General features: G+C 40.8%; 1 protein-coding gene across 1 annotated transcript in view; it reads left to right on the forward strand.

Moving 5' to 3' along the window:
- The first annotated feature begins 1,976 nt into the window (after nt 1–1,976).
- tshz3b (teashirt zinc finger homeobox 3b) overlaps nt 1,977–17,765 on the forward strand; it is a 40,552-nt gene continuing 24,763 nt past the window's right edge. The window contains exons 1-2 of the mRNA XM_067402047.1: nt 1,977–3,158; nt 3,531–3,882. Coding sequence (XP_067258148.1) covers nt 3,843–3,882 — 40 coding nt within the window. The 5' untranslated portion in view covers nt 1,977–3,158; nt 3,531–3,842. The remainder of the gene's footprint in view (nt 3,159–3,530; nt 3,883–17,765) is intronic.

Consider the following 17,765-nt stretch of genomic DNA (forward strand, 5'->3'; position numbering starts at 1 on the left):
GGAGGTTTAAAAAAAAAAAAAAAGAAAAAGGGAAAAAAAAAAACATATTTAGAACGTTTTACTTTTTTTTCGTACTATCACGTGGTGATTTTTCTTTTTCGGAATGTCAAAGTTTTTATGACTTTTTGGAGAACAAGACCGCATTTTCACATCGCAATGTGTGTTCTTGATCAGATTGCACTTGTATTAATTTCTTCATATTCGACTAGAAATGTTATGTAATGAGAAGATACTTCTTTAAACTGAACTAACAACAGTTTATAAAGCAGGAATGTTTAACAAAGCCACCATGAGCCATGCTATTGCGGCAAATAAAACACATTAGCGTTCCTGTTGTCTTCAGCGCATGTGGCAATTAAAATGAGCCTCCAAGTGGTATTAAATAACTCATTATTTATGATACAAATATTCTTTCTCATAGTGGCAGATATGCCTAGTAATTATAAAACAAAATGAACCAACATTTCCAACATTCCTTAATTTAATAGTAAAGGATTTATTAAAGTATAAAGTTTATCTCTATGTTTTAAGAATGATGTTTAAGTTCATTTACAGTCTTAGAAATTCTGTTTGATAATGTCGCTCTCTTCTCCCTCGACAACAATACATTACAAGTCTGCATATTCTGAAATCTGGAAGACTTTGAATTATTATTAATAATAATAATAATAATAATACATAAGCTGAAAGATCATACTTAAAGACTTTTTAAGGTGTAAAAATAGGCCCATGTTTCACATTAAACAGATGTATCTCGTTTTGACATTAAAAACAGATTATTTAATAGTTTAACAGTTCAACACACAAAAGACCAGAACTAAATAGAGTCTGTTAGACATATGAAGGACATACACAGAGGAACCCACAGAAGATCAAGTGAAACACAAGATAATGACGTACCTTTTCTCCTCTTTGGACAACTGAGCACAATGACAGTGCTGTGATTTTTGACAAAATAGCATTGTAAAACTTCCTAAGTCGATGTAATTTAAAATAGAACATTTTGGGGGATTTTAGCATAAGAACATAAAAGGGGGCGGATACAATAAACTGCGCGCTCACGTTCATGTTCATGCAGCTGTTCTCTGTTCCACACACACACACACACACACACACACACACAGTAAATGACTTACATAAAGTTTTTTACATAAAGATGCGATTTTCTCGCTCGTTAATTGTATTTACATATGTTTAAATTTAGATATAGGTCAATTAATCTATCTACACTCATGAGAAGAACACATCTGAGAAAGAGTTGTACCTGTTTAGTAGTCTTTGAGACTAAAACAGGTCCACATTAGCACCGTTTATTTGTGCTTATTGTACTTTTATAGACATTCACACTTTTAATAAAGTCAAATTAAATTTGTGGTTCATGATATTAAGTTGTAGTAGTAGTCAGTCACATAATCGTACACTGAGGCAATCAGTGAAATACAACCCTAAAAGTAAAAAAAAAAAAAAAAAAAAAAAAGTACGGTTCAAATTATTGTTCATATCCTACACGCAGTAATCCATAGCAAATCAAGCTAATTCACATCAATTCAAGAAAAATACTTTCACCTCAGACAAACGAGACTGAAAAGGCTGCTATCAAAAATAAAAAAATAAAGAGCAAAAAATTCTTTGCATCTGTAAGTAACTTTAAGAATTTAAGATTTTTAAATATAAGTTTTTTAAAAAATTACGCGCAGCCATTTTCTCGTCGGTAGGTTATTGTTAATAGTTGTAGCAAAAGAAGCTAACGTGTGAGTAATAGAGAAACATTCGTCCACTTGAGTTTGAAAATAGGCTACATCCTCATTCACAGGCTACTTGGTAACAGCGTTCCGATGCACCATTAGCCTAGGTATAGCAATTGGATAAATCATTATTTCTTTTCAAATAAAATCGGAATGCATCCCCCCACTAAACAGTGTGATCTTGCTTTATACACGTCGTTTGATGAAGAAGAGAAGCTGGCCGTAGTTAAAGCGACTCCGTGCGGCGTGTGTGTGTGTCTGTGTGTGTGTGACACTGATGGATGCGCCAATGGTTAGACGGACAGATGCTTGGGCGGATCTAACGGCATGCACACACGAGTGAGTGAGATTGGGCAAAAACATCCCGGATCCGTGAAAGACTGCTCTTCCCTTTCAATCTTCTCTTGTGAGCTCGGCGCGCGGACATTCGAGAGATTTTGGACATTCTTGTTTTATTGAACGTTACGACTCCAGTTGCCCCCTTTCGAGGGCTCGATGCGATTCCCTTTGCGGTCAGATGTGAGAGGAGACAGCACGAGCGCAAGGCAAAGACGTGGACTTTAGTGGAAGAGGCAGTGTCTGTCAACTCACCCTCAGCTAGTAAACAGAGAGGACACAGTTACCATCTCCCCCTCTCATCCAATAAGGACAACTTTGCCTTTCTCCACTACAAAGAGTTTACACTTGACTCCAATTTACGCTTACAAAAACGAAAAAGAAAAGCTGCTCTTCATAACATTGTTTTTTTTAAATAGGTGCCATGATGATGGACATATTTGGAAAATGTTGATCTTACCGTCTTAAAAAGTCCATTCTGTGAAGAAAGCGTTTGATAACGGATTTTCGAAAGTGACATTACAGGAGAGAAATCTCGCGAGCGAGAGGAAGACGCGTCTGCTTCGCCCGTTGCTGTTTTTAAATACCTGCTACGAGCCTCACAAAGACGGCTAAAAGTGCTATTAGCGGCCAAGAAAGTGTTTGGCAATAGCTCAGTGATCCATGCTCTCGCAGCAGCAGCTGAGGCGCAGCCCGAGTCCATCCCCTCCTTCTGATGTGCGTTATTACAAGCAGGAATACCCAATCAAACACCTATCGCATCGATTCTCTCAGCGGATTCCCAACGCGCGCGGACAAAATAAGCAAACGAGGCAGAGCGCGGGCGACAAGTCCGTCCATCTCCTCCTTCAAGCTTTTTGTCTTTTCCCCGGTTTGTTTATTATGAAAGAGATGGACGTTTGAAAGGCAGTGGACAATTGGAATCTTTTGGATTTTCACAGAAAGCTATCGGCGACAGCCGCGCTATTTTTTTTATTATTATTTTTTATTATTTTTAATTTTTTTTTGGCTTTTCCAATTGTATGCGATTATTTGGACCCGATTCCTCATGGATAACACGTTTATTCAAGCGTTCGAGTAAGTAAATCTTTGCTCTTTTACGTTCCTAAATCATTGATAGAGGCGACTGCTGCCTGCCTTGCACTCGTTTTTACGCTTTAAACAAAACATTAACTCAGATTGTCGATTTGATACACACCTATGTAAGTGTCAATCATTGCATATCTATAGTGTTGTGTTTGTGAGCTGCTACTTTTACTATTAGAGTGCATTGGGGTTGGCTGCGGTAGGGAGAGAGAGAAAGAGAGAGAGAGAGAGAGAGACATATGCCTACCCACATGACATGAGCTAGCTAACCCATTCGAGATGGAAGGAGTTAATATGACAGTGCTTGATGTTTGCCTCTGTTTGCAGACTTTGAGTGACGCGATCATTTCGTTTTCCTTTAAGCTTGCCTGTTGCAGCTTCCAGCGCGGAGTGAGTGAGAATCGCACTGAGGCACGAGCGGTTTTTCTCCCCACTGTAACGGCTCGACTCTCCGTCATATCCAAAAGACGCGCGGGGGGAAAGAGCGAGAGGAAAGAGGGGGAAAATCCCGCTTCGTCTTCATCCTCTTCAGATCTTACCGTCTGATTTTTTTGGTTTGAAAACTGCCGATACATGTCAGGCGTGTGAAAGCGCCCCAGGTGCCGTGTATCAGAGCAGAAGCGGAGCAGCTCTCGGGATCTCAGGGGCTCCTGAAAAAACCCCTGAAAGAGAAACATGCCACGGAGGAAACAGCAAGCGCCCCGGCGCTCGGCAGGTATGGTTCTTCTTCTTCATTTGCTCCTCTTCTCCTCTCTGTTTTTTTTTCTTCTTTCTCTTTTTGTGCTATTTTCATAGTAACGCTGAATATGTCTGTGTGTGCGCGCGTGTGTGTGTGTGAATGATCTGGAATTATCCACTGGTCCTCATAGCGGGATTTTGTGTAGGCTATTTGAAAAAAAAAAAAAAAGTTTTTCTATCAGTCCTTTTTTTTCCCCTTTTTTTTTTTTGGAAAGTCTGTCGTTTTTATGAAGTTTATCGTGTCAGTCTAGCAGATTATTTGAGGCCACAGAGTGACATTTCCTTTAATCAGAGTAGTCAACTGACTGAACACTAACAATGTTTAACTTTATTCCCGTGAATCCTGACTGTTTTACTCGCCTAGCCCCATGCAGCTGAGGCTGAGCCGACTCCAAGTCTTCTGATTGTTCTCTGTTTTACACCGCTCTCTTTCCTCGCTGGGCGTAGATATTGACTCCATGAATTAGAGATCTATAAAGGAGCGGAGGGAAAAAAGGGCTTAGGTGTCAGCTGACTGTCATGACTCTCTTTGATGCTCGCCTTCGTTGTTTTGGGGGCTTTTGTGTGAAAACATTTGATCACAAAAAGCCAACTTTAATGTTATTATTATTATTATTATTTAATCCCTCCTCTCCATTTCTGAGAAAGACTCAAAAGGGTATTTTGTAGCCGACGCACGAGGGGTCTAAGAAGAGCCTTTAATGGACAATTGCCATCTTTGATTTGACGGCTGATTGATTGCCTGTCATTCGGCTGCTCTTTGATCTATTCTTTCCTGATAAACATCAATAAATCACTCGCCATGGCAACGCCACAACCCCGTGACGTCATGTCTGCTCTGACAACCGCCCATTAAAACATCTTTAATTGCTGCTTTTCTACTTTTTTTTTTCCCCTCATAGGCCGGGGCACAAGGCCACATTTACTTCCACTGCTCAAAGACCTCTAATATGAGGAACACAAAAAGAAAACAGAGCGTTTAAATAATGATAGGTGACATCTAAATCTGTTTTGCTTTATTTTTAATGAACTGTCTAAAAATAACACGTCAACGGATACCTCGTCGTGATATTTTGATTGTTAGTTGACAAATTTTCAACAAGAAAATTGATGTAGTCAAAGAAACAAAAATAGAAATCTGTCAGCTTAACTGTTGCTAATGTCTTTTTAGGCCTACATTGTAGCCACGTTTTTCAAAGCGGTGACTGGTATTTTTGTTGTGTTAAAAACTAGAATACGTACGTCTTGTGATTTTTGAATCCTTGTCTAAACTTTACTGGGAGACACAAGAAGTCTTTGTTTATTCATGAATGAATTACACGCTGTTACTGTACGATACACGGCAAAATATTTACTGCTGAAACTTTCAGGTGAAGATCTTGTCTAAATGAAAACAAGTAGACTAATGACAATCAGATTCAACAGTTGACAGTTCATAAGTATATATGCATTATCATGCAAAGATTTGTACTACTTGGTGGACACGATCAGAGCTGACTCTCTTGCACGCGTACGAATATCACCAGAGCATGAAATACTCGTGAACGGTCCAATAGAGGGCACACCTACAGTCCTACAAAAACACACACACACATACACAAAACTAATAACCTAATCTGGAGACGGAAGAATGGTTTGCTCCATCAGTCTGACCCGTCAAAGCAACTTTGTTTCATATTTGATTTAATTGTCTCTCCTTTGACAGCCACATTCATCAATAGCTCTAATGGTCAATCAGAAGTTGGCAGAGTGAGTGCTCTCATTTTGTCCCCCTCCCCTCCTCTCCACTCCCAATACGATAGGCTTGTGCTTTACTTTATCAAAATGCTTTTGCCTAATGGACGCGCAGAGGTAGAGGGAAGGAGGGAGGAGGGGAACAAGGGTGAATGAGAAGCTTCTCATTTCAGAGGAGTGAGAGAGAGAAAAAATCAGACATTTATGCCTTTGATGAGCGGATGAAGACAAATACGAAAGCAGACTGAGAGCCTTTTTTTCTCTCTTTAGACGAGGCAACTTCCTGTGATTTTTTTTTTTTTTTTTTAACTCCCTCTCTCCTTTCTTCAAACCAATGCCCCTCCCCTCCGTCTCTCCCTCTTCTTCTCACTCCATCCCTCCCTCCCTCCCAGCAGCCCTCACAGCTGCAAGTTATAAGGTTGACGACTGCACTGTGGCATACAAAGAGTGATGACAAATTGATTGCGCCGTCGTGATGGAAAGAGCAAAGGAAAGATGGCAGATGATGGGCCTTGATTAGGAACTTTGGGAAATCCAGTCCCCTGCAACCTTGAGCTTTGCATGAGAAAATTTCGCCCTCCCTCACATTTTCTGTCTCTTTCTCTCGCTCCCTCGTTCTGTCTCTCCCTTCCTCCCTCCTCCCACCAAGTCTGGAAGGCCCGCTCAGCCGTAGAAAAAGAAAAGTTGTTTTGCCAGCTTCATTAGTGTTCACCTAATTAGCTGTAAAGCTGATGGATTCCTGACAGGCCTAATGATTGGAGATGACAAGCTCCGCACACTGTCATCCAGCCCAATTAGGTTTGCAGCTAGTTTGATGTAATCAAGTTGATATTACACAGTCCTCCATGCCTTTAGTTGGTGCACTAACTTAATTTGCTGCTGCAGGTGACAAATGGGCCGGGGTACCTGGGTAATCATGTTGGCTGAAATAGAGCACTTTTAATGGTCAAGAGACTAAGAGCAATAATAGTGGCGAGGTGACAAAACAGAATCAAAAGGCGCAGAAAAATCACCTTGTGAAGGTAACCGGGTGGAAGTGCGTCACGGGCTCTGCACCTTTGACGTGATTTTTTTTTCCTTTTTTGTAGTGGGGGAAATTGCCTGCTCTTCATTTGTTCAGTCTACTCTATGTATCTTTCTTTTTTAACAGACAGACACAGCACTCTCTGTCTAGTGAGGGTGATTCACCCCCCGCCAAAAAAAAAACAAACAAAAAAAAAAAACACCCGTTCAGGCGCAGGCAATGCAGCATACACACCATGTTTTTGTTCACAGGCTTCAAAGCTTTTGCCAGACCAAACATATCAATTGTTTTGGGGAGTCGAAGAGAACATCAAACTTTTTTTCCCCCAGCTATCTCTTTGTCCGTCTCGGTTTTTAATATCAAAGTTAGCTACTAAAGCACACCATTGTTGGAAACATCCACGTGCCCTCAATACCGATGTGTCCAAACTACGGTCTCCATGTTGACATGTCTGTCTCGGCTCATAGTTTGGAGAAATGTAATCTCTGTACATGCATTTGAACCAAGCGGATTTGATGTATGAAGACAGATTGTGTTGATATTGGTCATTATGATAGCGTTCCTAGCGTGTTTAAAGTTAGTTTATCTCATCTGTGTTAGAATAAATGTTAACTCTCAGCATTGTGTTTAGAGCGGCTAAATATGATTTATAAAAATATTTGGGTTGTGACGAATGTAACGGAGGCTGCGCTGAGATGGATTGCAGTTGGGGAAAGGAGCTGATTTCTGTGATTTTGTGTGTGTTTGATTGATTGCAGACAGGGAGCTATGATTAATCAAACTCAATGCCTGTTCCGGCAAGGGTGTGCAGCATTGCATGCGTGAGATCGTATGGGGAACACCGGTGGGCTCGTAAATACGGTCGCATGCACATAATGATCACCAACGCATGCTTATGTAGAACACATAGACACTAACAGGTTAGTTACGATTAGTATAGATAAAGAATATTGTAGTAGTTCGTGGTGTTGAAGTTTTGTACTGTGTGTGTGATGTCTTTTGACTTCTTTGCAAATTAAGAGTCGTCCACTTTGATTCAAGTTTTTTTTTCTTCCCCTGCTGCAATTTAATTACTTAAATTATAATGAAACATCATGGTGACTTCATTATGTTAATTATCCTTATTAAAACCTAGTCATGATAATCATATGCATTATTAAGAAAAAGAAAATTATGTCATGAGCACCACTGTCCGGAATTACATTCCTCTCCTCAAATGAATGGATTTTTTTTTATTGTTTAATATATACAATTACTTAATTCAGAAAATGATTAATCAAAAGTAATGCACGTCTAGATGGATAGAATTTTAATCCATATGTTTTGCATGTAATGAGCGTAAGAATACAATCTTCACATCTAACAGGAGATCTAATTAAACATCACTTGCAGCTTTTGAGTATTTCTGTATCAAATTTCCTTTTCTAACAGCATTATGAATTAAGCACAGGAACATGTTTTGTTATAGCTTGATGGTCATTTTAGCAGGAGAGGGAACAGCATGCCTGTTGGATATACTGTTACACTGAAATTTTGTATTGTTGTTGTTGCAGACATTTCTTTGCTTTTATTTACACAGTAGCTGGAAAGAGAACTGCATTTGGCCCTGTGAAGGTGTTCCTTCAACAGTGTGTGTGTGTGTGTGTGTGTGTGAGTGAGTGTGTGTGGATTATGGGGCCTGAGTCTTCGTCCTCCTCGCATTGCTCTGGCCCAAACCCTCCGCTCCCAGGCAGCCAACTGACACTATGATTAGTTATGGCTGTCCTCCGCCTTTTTCACCGCAAGAAGTGAGCAACAATGAGAAGGGTTAAGAGCAGAAGAGGCGGGGAAAAAGCACAGGAACGAAGAGAAAGAGAGAGAAAGTACGAAGGAAAGAGGGATGGGGGTTAAGGGAAAAAACTGAATAACCTAACAGCCAAACAGAGTGAGAAAGATAGAGAGAGAAGGGAGGGAGGGGAAGTTCTTCTCCCTGTGGATCCACACCAGAGTTGATGGTTGATAAACAGAATTTTTTTCCTGAATCTTCCGTCATGGCTCCCATTAGCTTGACAGCTGTCAATTAGGGCTCCCTTGGTCTCGCGGGCTGCAGTTTATTGCAGGCGGTTGATGCTGTCATTTCCCTCACAGTTTCGCCTTGAGCGTTATCAGGAGCGTTCACACAGTCAATAGCTGATGCATCAGCACTTATTTCTTAAATTGGCTCACAAGGCTGCATCCTTCCCTCATTTTTTCCCCCTTTCTACCCCCTTACTGTCTCTCTCCTTCTCTGTTTCTCTCTCACTCTTCTTTTCTTTTCATCCCTTCTTTTCCAGAGATTGTTTGGTGAAGATATGACTATGAATGGTGACTGCAGCAGGGTTAATGAGAGTGCAGGGCGATTCCGTTGTTTGTGTCTCTCGCTTTTACACACACTCCAGCTAGCAACAATTTTTGGAATCGATTTATCAGTTGATTATTTTTATGATTCATCTTGCACACTGCTCTTGTAAAGTACTTATGCTACACATTATGTGCAAAAATTGTTTACAATATAAAGGTTACAATATAAAGTGATTTCACTGTTTTAAAGTGGCAGGATGGTTTAAATATCCAAAAATACAGATCCACAAAGTATTAACTGGTGTGTATATATCGGTCTATCTATCGGTCTATCTATCTATCTATCTATCTATCTATCTATCTATCTATCTATCTATCTATCTATCTATCTATCTATCTATCTATCTATCTATCTATCTATCTATCTATCTATATATATATATATATATATATATATATATATATATATATATATATATATATATGTATAAAATGAATTTTTGAAAATAATTCTTGCCGAAACATTCTGAACATATTCTGAACATAGTAATGTTGTTTTTCGAGTAATAAATTAATATAAGGGAAATTATTTTTCAGTAAATCCCACTAAAGTTAAAACAATAGTTATACTGTTTAAAATCCAGGTGATTTCCCTCCCTTTCTTTTTCGCCTAGTGTGATTGACCTGAATGCAGACACATATAAATTTTTACACCGACAGTAGTTGCTCGCTTGCTGTTAGTACACATTGTTTTGCATTATAATATTATCATATAAAATGGAATGTATAAGTCTTTTTTTTTTCAAGTGATTCACTAATTTAAAGTGATGTTGTTCATGGCGGTTCTCCGTGCACAATGCAAAGCCCCGACTAACTGATAATTGCATTTGTTGTCAATTATTTTTATTATATTTTATTCAATCAATTATAGTTGTGCTAATACATTTTATTTATGATGTTTAAGGTTGCAACACATTATCAATAATATATTATATTTGTCTTGTATTAAATATAGTAATGTGAAGCTTTAAATACTGTTAAAATTTGCAGTTTGAAATATCTTTCTGTATGGAATTCAGTGGACATTAAAAAAATACATTAGCAATAGCATCCATTACACATTTGGTGTTTGTTAAATTTGACACAGTGTAAATTTGCTTGCTGTCTTATGGGTTTGTGATTTTGACTTTGATTTTATTCTGCTTATATTAATTTATTTATCTTTAAGAATAACAGGAGAAAAGTGCATCATTCCAGTTTTGACTAGTCTGATTTTTGTTTTACCTACAGCTGAGAAAGTAATACAAATTGAAAATAAATTAAGCGTAACATTTAGACAAAACATTTTGAGTAGCTTATCTGCCATTTACATGTCAAAAAGTACAAGAAAAATAAACATGTCTAAATTGTTTATGTTCACCATCGAGGTTTCTGTGTGTTTTGATTTGATGAAAAGTTTGAATAGTTTTAGCTTAGCTGGTTGTGTGCTGTAGTTTGTTGATGATTTCCTCTGTTGTTGAGAGAATAGGAACTACATGCGCTGTGAAAGTTGAACATGTTCTACAAAGCAGTTCCCACAGAGAGAATGACCACAGCAAGTGTTGATCAGATCCTTATGCGCATCTTCCTGATTCATGTTTATTTTATCGATCAACAATGAACACTGAACCTTGCCGATTATGCTGTGATACCCAGAATACATCTCCAAATCTACTCCTTGTTTCATGCTGGCGATTGGTCAAGATTCTCGGCTGTGCTGCATGATTTGCTGCTACCGTGGCCCACACCTCTTCCGGTGGGGCGGAATCTGGGAGGAGACAGGAAATTAAGAGGGTTTCTGGGATCTACGTGTCTGGCTGTGGTAGACAGTTATTTTTACCCTGCCCAGTACTGTGAGGGATATTAGCTTAGCCTTGCACAGAGGTGGCACTGAGTATCACAGTACTAATGAATCATCCGGCCTGCGCTCTTTCCATATGCTTGAGTTGTCCCGCCTTCCCACTCTCTCTCTCACTCTGAGTGATACTGTAGTTCTTTGTGTATGTATCTGCGAGGCCGGTCCACTCTGGCAGCTACACGCAACTGTGAGAGTCCCTGTGTAGTCCAATGAAATATGGCCGCGTGGAAGTAATCCCTGTCATGTCGAAGAGGGATAGGGACGTGCCGAGGGAGGCTGAGAAAATGACACAGAGAGAGAGTTAGTTGGGGGCAGGGACTACAGTAAAGATTTTGGCAGGGGGCTGATTGTTGGTTTGGTTCAGAGTGTCACTTGAGTGTGTGTGTGTGTGTACGATTCCTCCACAGAAATGGCAGGGGTCTTGTCCCACCTCTCGGCTTGTCTCGGCACCCTCCTCCTTTTTCACTCCGAGCCTGAAAACTGACAGCCATCAGTCTTGCTCGGCTTTTTATCACAGTGTGTGCGTGTGACATGCAGGCTGCTTTTTGATGGCGGTGCCGGTGATGAAAGGCAGAGCAGCAGAGAATGAGAGCGAGAGAGGGGCCCTAGTAATCAGGGCCAGCCTGAGCTCTGACATCCTTCTCCGGCCTGACAGGCCTCTTCCTCCTTCTCTCCTCACTACCCAGACTGGAGGAAAGAGAGAGGGGAGGCCCTCAAACGCTCTCAAACTCCTTCTCTCTTATGTCCTGATCAGTCTCAGATGCTGGGAATTATCCCTCCTCCCTCCACGTTGTGTTTTATTTAATGAGGGCAGAGGAAGAAGAGGGGAATGCGGCGCACAGGGGTTGGGGATGTTGTTAACTCTGCCGGAGTCCCCGGTGCGGGTGTGTTTGTCCACGTCTGCATCTGCGCAACCTCGGTGCACATATATGAATGTTTATGTGTGGTGATGTGCGTTTTTCTTGAGTGTACTATCATGCTGGCATTTCCTTCCTGTGTGATGCCGCTATTTAATGTGTACGCATCGCCTGCTTGGGTTCGTCGTGCCGGTTCTTGGCAGAGGCAGGCAGGTGTGAGGGGCAGAGCGAGGGAGGGAGGCTGAGAGAGAGAGAGAGCAAGAGAGGAAGTCTGTTTTATTTTATACTGCAGGCCTGTTGCTAATTAATGTTTCTTGGTAGGATTCTGTCTGAGTTGAGTAATGTTTTTGATCTTTATGCCTGATAACTGCATACCTAATGAGATTTCAAAGCTTCTCGAGATGTGTGTGCGCTGCTCCCTGCAATTATTGACAGATGCCTTTTCTCCGCCATTGGGTTCGGCACCATAAATCCTCTGGCTGTAATGAGCTTGAGAAGTGCCACCCTGCCAGTGAGCTAATGAAAGAGAGAGAGAGAGAGAGAGAGAGAGGGTGGAGGGGATCACGCTTCCTTGACACATTTTTTTCTTTAAATGCACTCTGCAGATGTCAGGCCCCCACTGCCAGTGTGTTAAAAAAGAAAAGAGCACGAGATAGAGGAAGGAAAAAGAGAAGACGATTTTTACAGTAAAGGAGGGGTGAGTTGAAGCCTGCCTTTGAGGAGACACGAGAAGGGATGAGTAGAGAGTTTCGGTTGGTTGGTCGGCGAGCCGTTTCGGGTTTCGGTCCTGCGTCGAGGTCGTTTGTCTGCCGTATGTAGTTTTTATTTGAAATAGTAGTCGCGTTGTTGCCGAAGTTGACTTTGATTGATACCCTTGCCCTCTCATACTACTCCGAGCCAGGTTTTTTTTTTTTTTTTAGGACTTGTCTGTTTCTTTCTCCTACATAGTTTTTTTCCCCCCCTTTCTTTCCTTCGCTGGCCTGTTTCCTCTTCCTTTTACTGCAAAAAAATAATGGACAGTATGAGAGAAAGAGAGTGAGATGGAGCAACAGACAGGGAAAAAAAACAGTCGGCCTGTTCTCTGGCTCTCACACAGATACAACACTTCGACCTTTTTGATGCCGTCCTGAACCCGGATAGCAGGACCGAAAGACTGAAAGAGAGCGAGAGAGAGAGGCACTCCATGCCAAACAGTCGATTTCCCCAGCTCCTCAGCACGGTCATATATCATGGACCCACCCTTCTCTCCTGACAGAATGACATGTGTCATTTATCAAACGGGCCCTTGCCAAGGAGCCCAGTGTTAGGGGCTGTCCCCCCCTCTGAGAATTGCCACTGCCTCCACTCCACCGAGGGGTCTGGGGAGGGGATGGTGGATGAGGGGGTGACATGGCCACTAACAATGCCACTCGAATCTTTCCTCAGAATCCCTCAGTTTTTATGTTTGTGAAGGGTTTTTTTTTTTTTTTTTTTTACGACACACTTACAAAAGTTTGTATTTATTGAGGTCACAGGAAGTCTTAGGTTATATAAGTGAGCCTATTTGTGTCTGACTCGTGCAGGTTGTGTCCGTGTGCACGTCTGGCTGTCAGGTATCAGTCAGAACCCAAATCTGTTTTCTCCTACCCTCCCTCTTTCCCTCCTCCTGTCCCTCCTTCAGCCTCTCCAGGGGCCTGCATGAGTGAATCGGAGCTCTTTCGCTTTCCCATGATTCAAAGGAGCATTACTGAAGATGGATGCTCCTTAAAAAAAGAAATTGATGATGGATACGAGGCTGGCCATGTCATTCATCATTTTGAATATTATTTAGACTGGCCGTGTAAAGCTGTAACCTGAGCAGGGCTCAGAGAAAGAGAGAGAGGGAACAAGAGAGAGCTCGGAGCAGGACGTGGGCTTCCTCTGATGGATGGGCCGAGCTCTTGCACTGTTCGTTACCAGATACCAGAGGAGCCGCACTCCTTTGCTCACTCATTCACCCACTCACTACCCGTTTTTTTGCTCCTGAAAGGGTGCTTGAAAACAAATCTCAAAGTGTTTTTGTTTGTCATCACCGTGGCCCTGTAACCTAGGTAACCCTGACTTTTTTTCCGTTTTTGTTTTCCTCCCCCCAGCTCTGACATGTTTTTCATCGAGGTCGTAAAGTTTTGTCGACAGCCCCTCAGGAACGAGGTGACCATTGTCGTCATGGACGCTAAAAGAGCGGGAACAGCTGGGCTTCATTAGCAGGAAATGAAGCCGACCTTTAACGAAAGCAGAAAAAGAAACACATATCTGAGCGCTCTAATCACACGTGATCCTCCACACCCGGCCCACGTTAATGAAAACATTTCTGTCATGTTTTCCTCCGTCCCTTTTGTGACTGTAAGATGAGATCTGTCCAAATCATATTTTCACAGTATCTATAAGCATCTGATAATTCGGTTAACGGTGCACTCTTGCTGTGTGCCTGCAGTTCACGGGCTGGTCAGATTCCTGTCGTCTCTGGCAGTGGCAGTTGAGCGCTCAACAATGCTTGATATATTTGTCCATTGTTGCGGTGGGGGGCTCTACGACTGTCGACGTGAGATGCATCATGCTCTCGGATGCATTGAAATGGGTTTGATGAATTATTTTGCTTTGCAGTCTCGTTGGACGTGGTGGGTGTACTTGGATTCATTGTTCTTAAATTTTCCAGCACCTTGAACGTGTCCCAACTCATGACAGGCCCCACCCTATGACGAGCATTTGGGTTTCAGCAGTCCGCTTCTATAAAGCCCTTTGGGCTTCATCTGCCCCTGCAAACCACACTTTTGAGCTGCACCCTTCTTAGGGAGGTTGAAAGCTCGGGTCAAACTGTTAAGAGAGTTTCAAACCCATTCCAGCGAGAGATAGAGAGAGAGAACGCATGCGAAAACATAGGGGCGTGAGGGAAAGCAAGAACAGGATCGAGAGAATAGGTTGTTTTGTTTTTGTATGCTCTATTTCTTCCCTTTCCTAGTACCCCTCTCTCCCTCCCTCGCTCTCCCTCTCTCTCTTTTTTTCCAGTTTTATAGCAGGAGACATGATTTATTGTGGCCATCCATCTCTGGGTCTCATCCATCACCTCCTGGTTGCTAGGCAATCATGGCAGCAGCTGTTTGCTTTGACTCAGACAGAGGCACTGTCAATCAAGACGGGCAGGTGAAAAGCATTAGAAACACGCTATTGTCAGACGGAATAATTAATCAAAGGCAAGAAAGATAATTAAAAAGATATGACCCTTGCTAGCACTTGCTCAGGGTTGCCTGAGAAGAGAGTGAAGAGGGAAAAACGAGGGTAAGGAAGAGAGTGGAGCAGTAGGAAAGCACTGGCGTGTGGCATGTCCTCTCTCTCTCTCTTTTTAACTCAGTCTCACTCTCTCGACACAGTAAGAGAGTGGAGCAGAGGAAGATAAAGCTTACTCTCTCCGTCACTAGACCAGGTTGTAATTAATTAAAAAGAGATCGGAGGAGAAAGAGGGGAGAGAAATAATAAAAGGGCTGGCGGAGGAGATGAGAGTGAGTGAGGGGAAAGGGAGAGAGAGAGGAACCACATGAAAGGGTTGAGTACCTCGCTCTGATACGAGCAAATGCTACAAACGCGTACTTAAAAGTGTTCCTCTTCAAATCCATGTCGCTCTCTCTCCTGTGTGCCTCAGAGTGTGTGACTGTGTGTGTGTGTGTATGTGCTGCGACTTTCCCACAAAGCCTCAGGCCTACACGGTGTGCCTTCTTTAACTCTAGCTTAAGATGTCTCTGTTGAAATGCGTGTGCTCACACACTTATAATCGCTAATGTTATTCTGATACAGCGAGAGACAGACAGCCCTACAGTTCAGAATAATGAGTGACCGCACATACGTTTTGGGTCATGATGCTGTTTTTAAGTCCAAAAATACATTAAAATGAGTCCCACTTTATATTGCCTTTAACTAATATGTAATAACATTTAAATGAATCATTTTATACAATGCACTTATTGTGTACGTACATGTTTTTACATTGCATTTATATTTTAAAAATACCTGTTTTATTACAGCTGTAATTAATTTCTGCAATAATATATATAATTAAACTATTGACCCTCCCCTTACATCTTAACTCACTCTTAAACCTACCCATACCACCAAACCTGTCCCTAACCATACCTGTATCCCACCTCAATAGCAGAAAATGTGTTTTGCAATACAACACAAACACAACAGTACATCGTACCTATTTACTTTATTTTATTTTTTTGAGATACAAGTACATAGTTAAAGTCACCTAATATAAAGGGACCTTAAAATGCAATATATACATTTCTCTTTTTTTTTCTTCTTTTTTTTAAATTAATGACTAATATGATGTGGATGCTTACATGTATTCAAGTTGTAAAATTAATGTTTTTATTATTTTTTTACTTGATAGTTGCACCATAAATGTACATTTAATTTAATTTTGGCAGATGTGTTTTGGACTACATTGTTTGTGTGTGTGTGTGTGTGTGTGTGTGTGTGTGTGTGTGTGTGTGTGTGTGTGTGTGTGTGTGTGTGTGTGTGTGTGTGTGTGTGTGTGTGTGTGTGTGTTTGTGTTTGTTTGTGTGTGTGTGTGTGTGCGTGTTTTTTTAAAGGTCATCAGTTATATACTGATGCAAAAAAATTAACAACTAAAACCTATAGTCAAGTCATGTCACCTTTATTTATATAGTATTTTTTACAGTGCAGATTGTTTCAAAGCAGATTTACAGTTATAACAGGAAAATAATGCAACAACATTTGTTTTGGCTGTACGGCAGCTCTAGAAGAAAATAGTGTCATTGTTCAGTATTGATTAATTTCTGTTGTAAAAATCAATAGTTATTAATTTAGTTCATTTATCTATATAGCAGCTCTGGAGAAAACAGTGATGTCATCATCCAGCTCAGATCAGTTCTCATAGGCCATGTACACACTGCTAAATTCGGTTGTCAGTTCACTTTTTAGTGCTTAATTGTGTTCTGTACACACAGTAAAATACGGGAGTGACAAACGCATTCTACAACTGTATTAACTCCTGAAAAATACAGGTAGTGTCAACCGCATGTACAGAAATTCTATGCAGTGTGTACGGAACCGAACTGAACAACTAGTTGTTAATGATGTTTTTTAACATGTATCAGAGATGTTTCTCTCTTCTGTATTTGCAGTGAAGAAATCACAGGCCAGATCTTTCTAGAAAAAACAGTGAACAAGAACAAGTCCATGATAAACTGAAATAAATCAAAATGTGTTATGCTGAAAATAAGGCCAAAATATTGCGACCCATGTCTTCTCACTTTAATAACTCCAGAAACTTGATCGTTTTATGAGCCAAGCTTAAACAAGCTCAAAAACTCTTGAAATAAGTGAACATGGCAACACCACGAATACGCGCTCTGTGAAGAAGACGCATCTGTCCACTCTGCTTTGTTTAAAATGGCTTTAAATAACAAGTATTTTGTTGCTGTAATATTAATTTGGTGACAACAACGGACCCCAAACACGCAAGGTGCCAGAACATTGCTATGGTTTCCAAGCTGTCAATCATCCAGTTTTGAGAGTGAGTCGTGTTCCGTACATACATTTAACGATAATTTAGGGGATTCACTCCCGTATTTAAATGCAGTTGTCACTCCTGAAACTTAGTGTGTATGAGGCCATACAATTAGATCAGTAATATTGTTGTATATTAAGTGTTCACATTAGGGTTGTCACGGTACCCACATTTCAGTAGTCGGTACTAATAACAGTAAAAGTTTGCGGTTCTCTGTACCAATTTTGGTACCAGAGCAAAAACTGTTGAAATAAGTATTTACATTTTTTTTTGTCCTGTTTTGTCTTGTCTGTTGGTTATCACGGTTATCACTACGATTCAATCTCGCATTTAAATGTGGTTGTCTATCCACAAACTTGGCAGTGTGTACTTAGCAGCATAATAAACTAAACTTCTATTCAGATTGTGAATGGGTAATAAACAGAAAGCAAGAGAAGAGCCCTCCTTTTATAATAAAAGTCTGTCGATCTCTAAAGCACAA

The sequence above is a fragment of the Chanodichthys erythropterus genome, chromosome 11, assembly GCF_024489055.1.
Source record: "Chanodichthys erythropterus isolate Z2021 chromosome 11, ASM2448905v1, whole genome shotgun sequence".
Lineage (NCBI taxonomy): Eukaryota > Metazoa > Chordata > Actinopteri > Cypriniformes > Xenocyprididae > Chanodichthys > Chanodichthys erythropterus.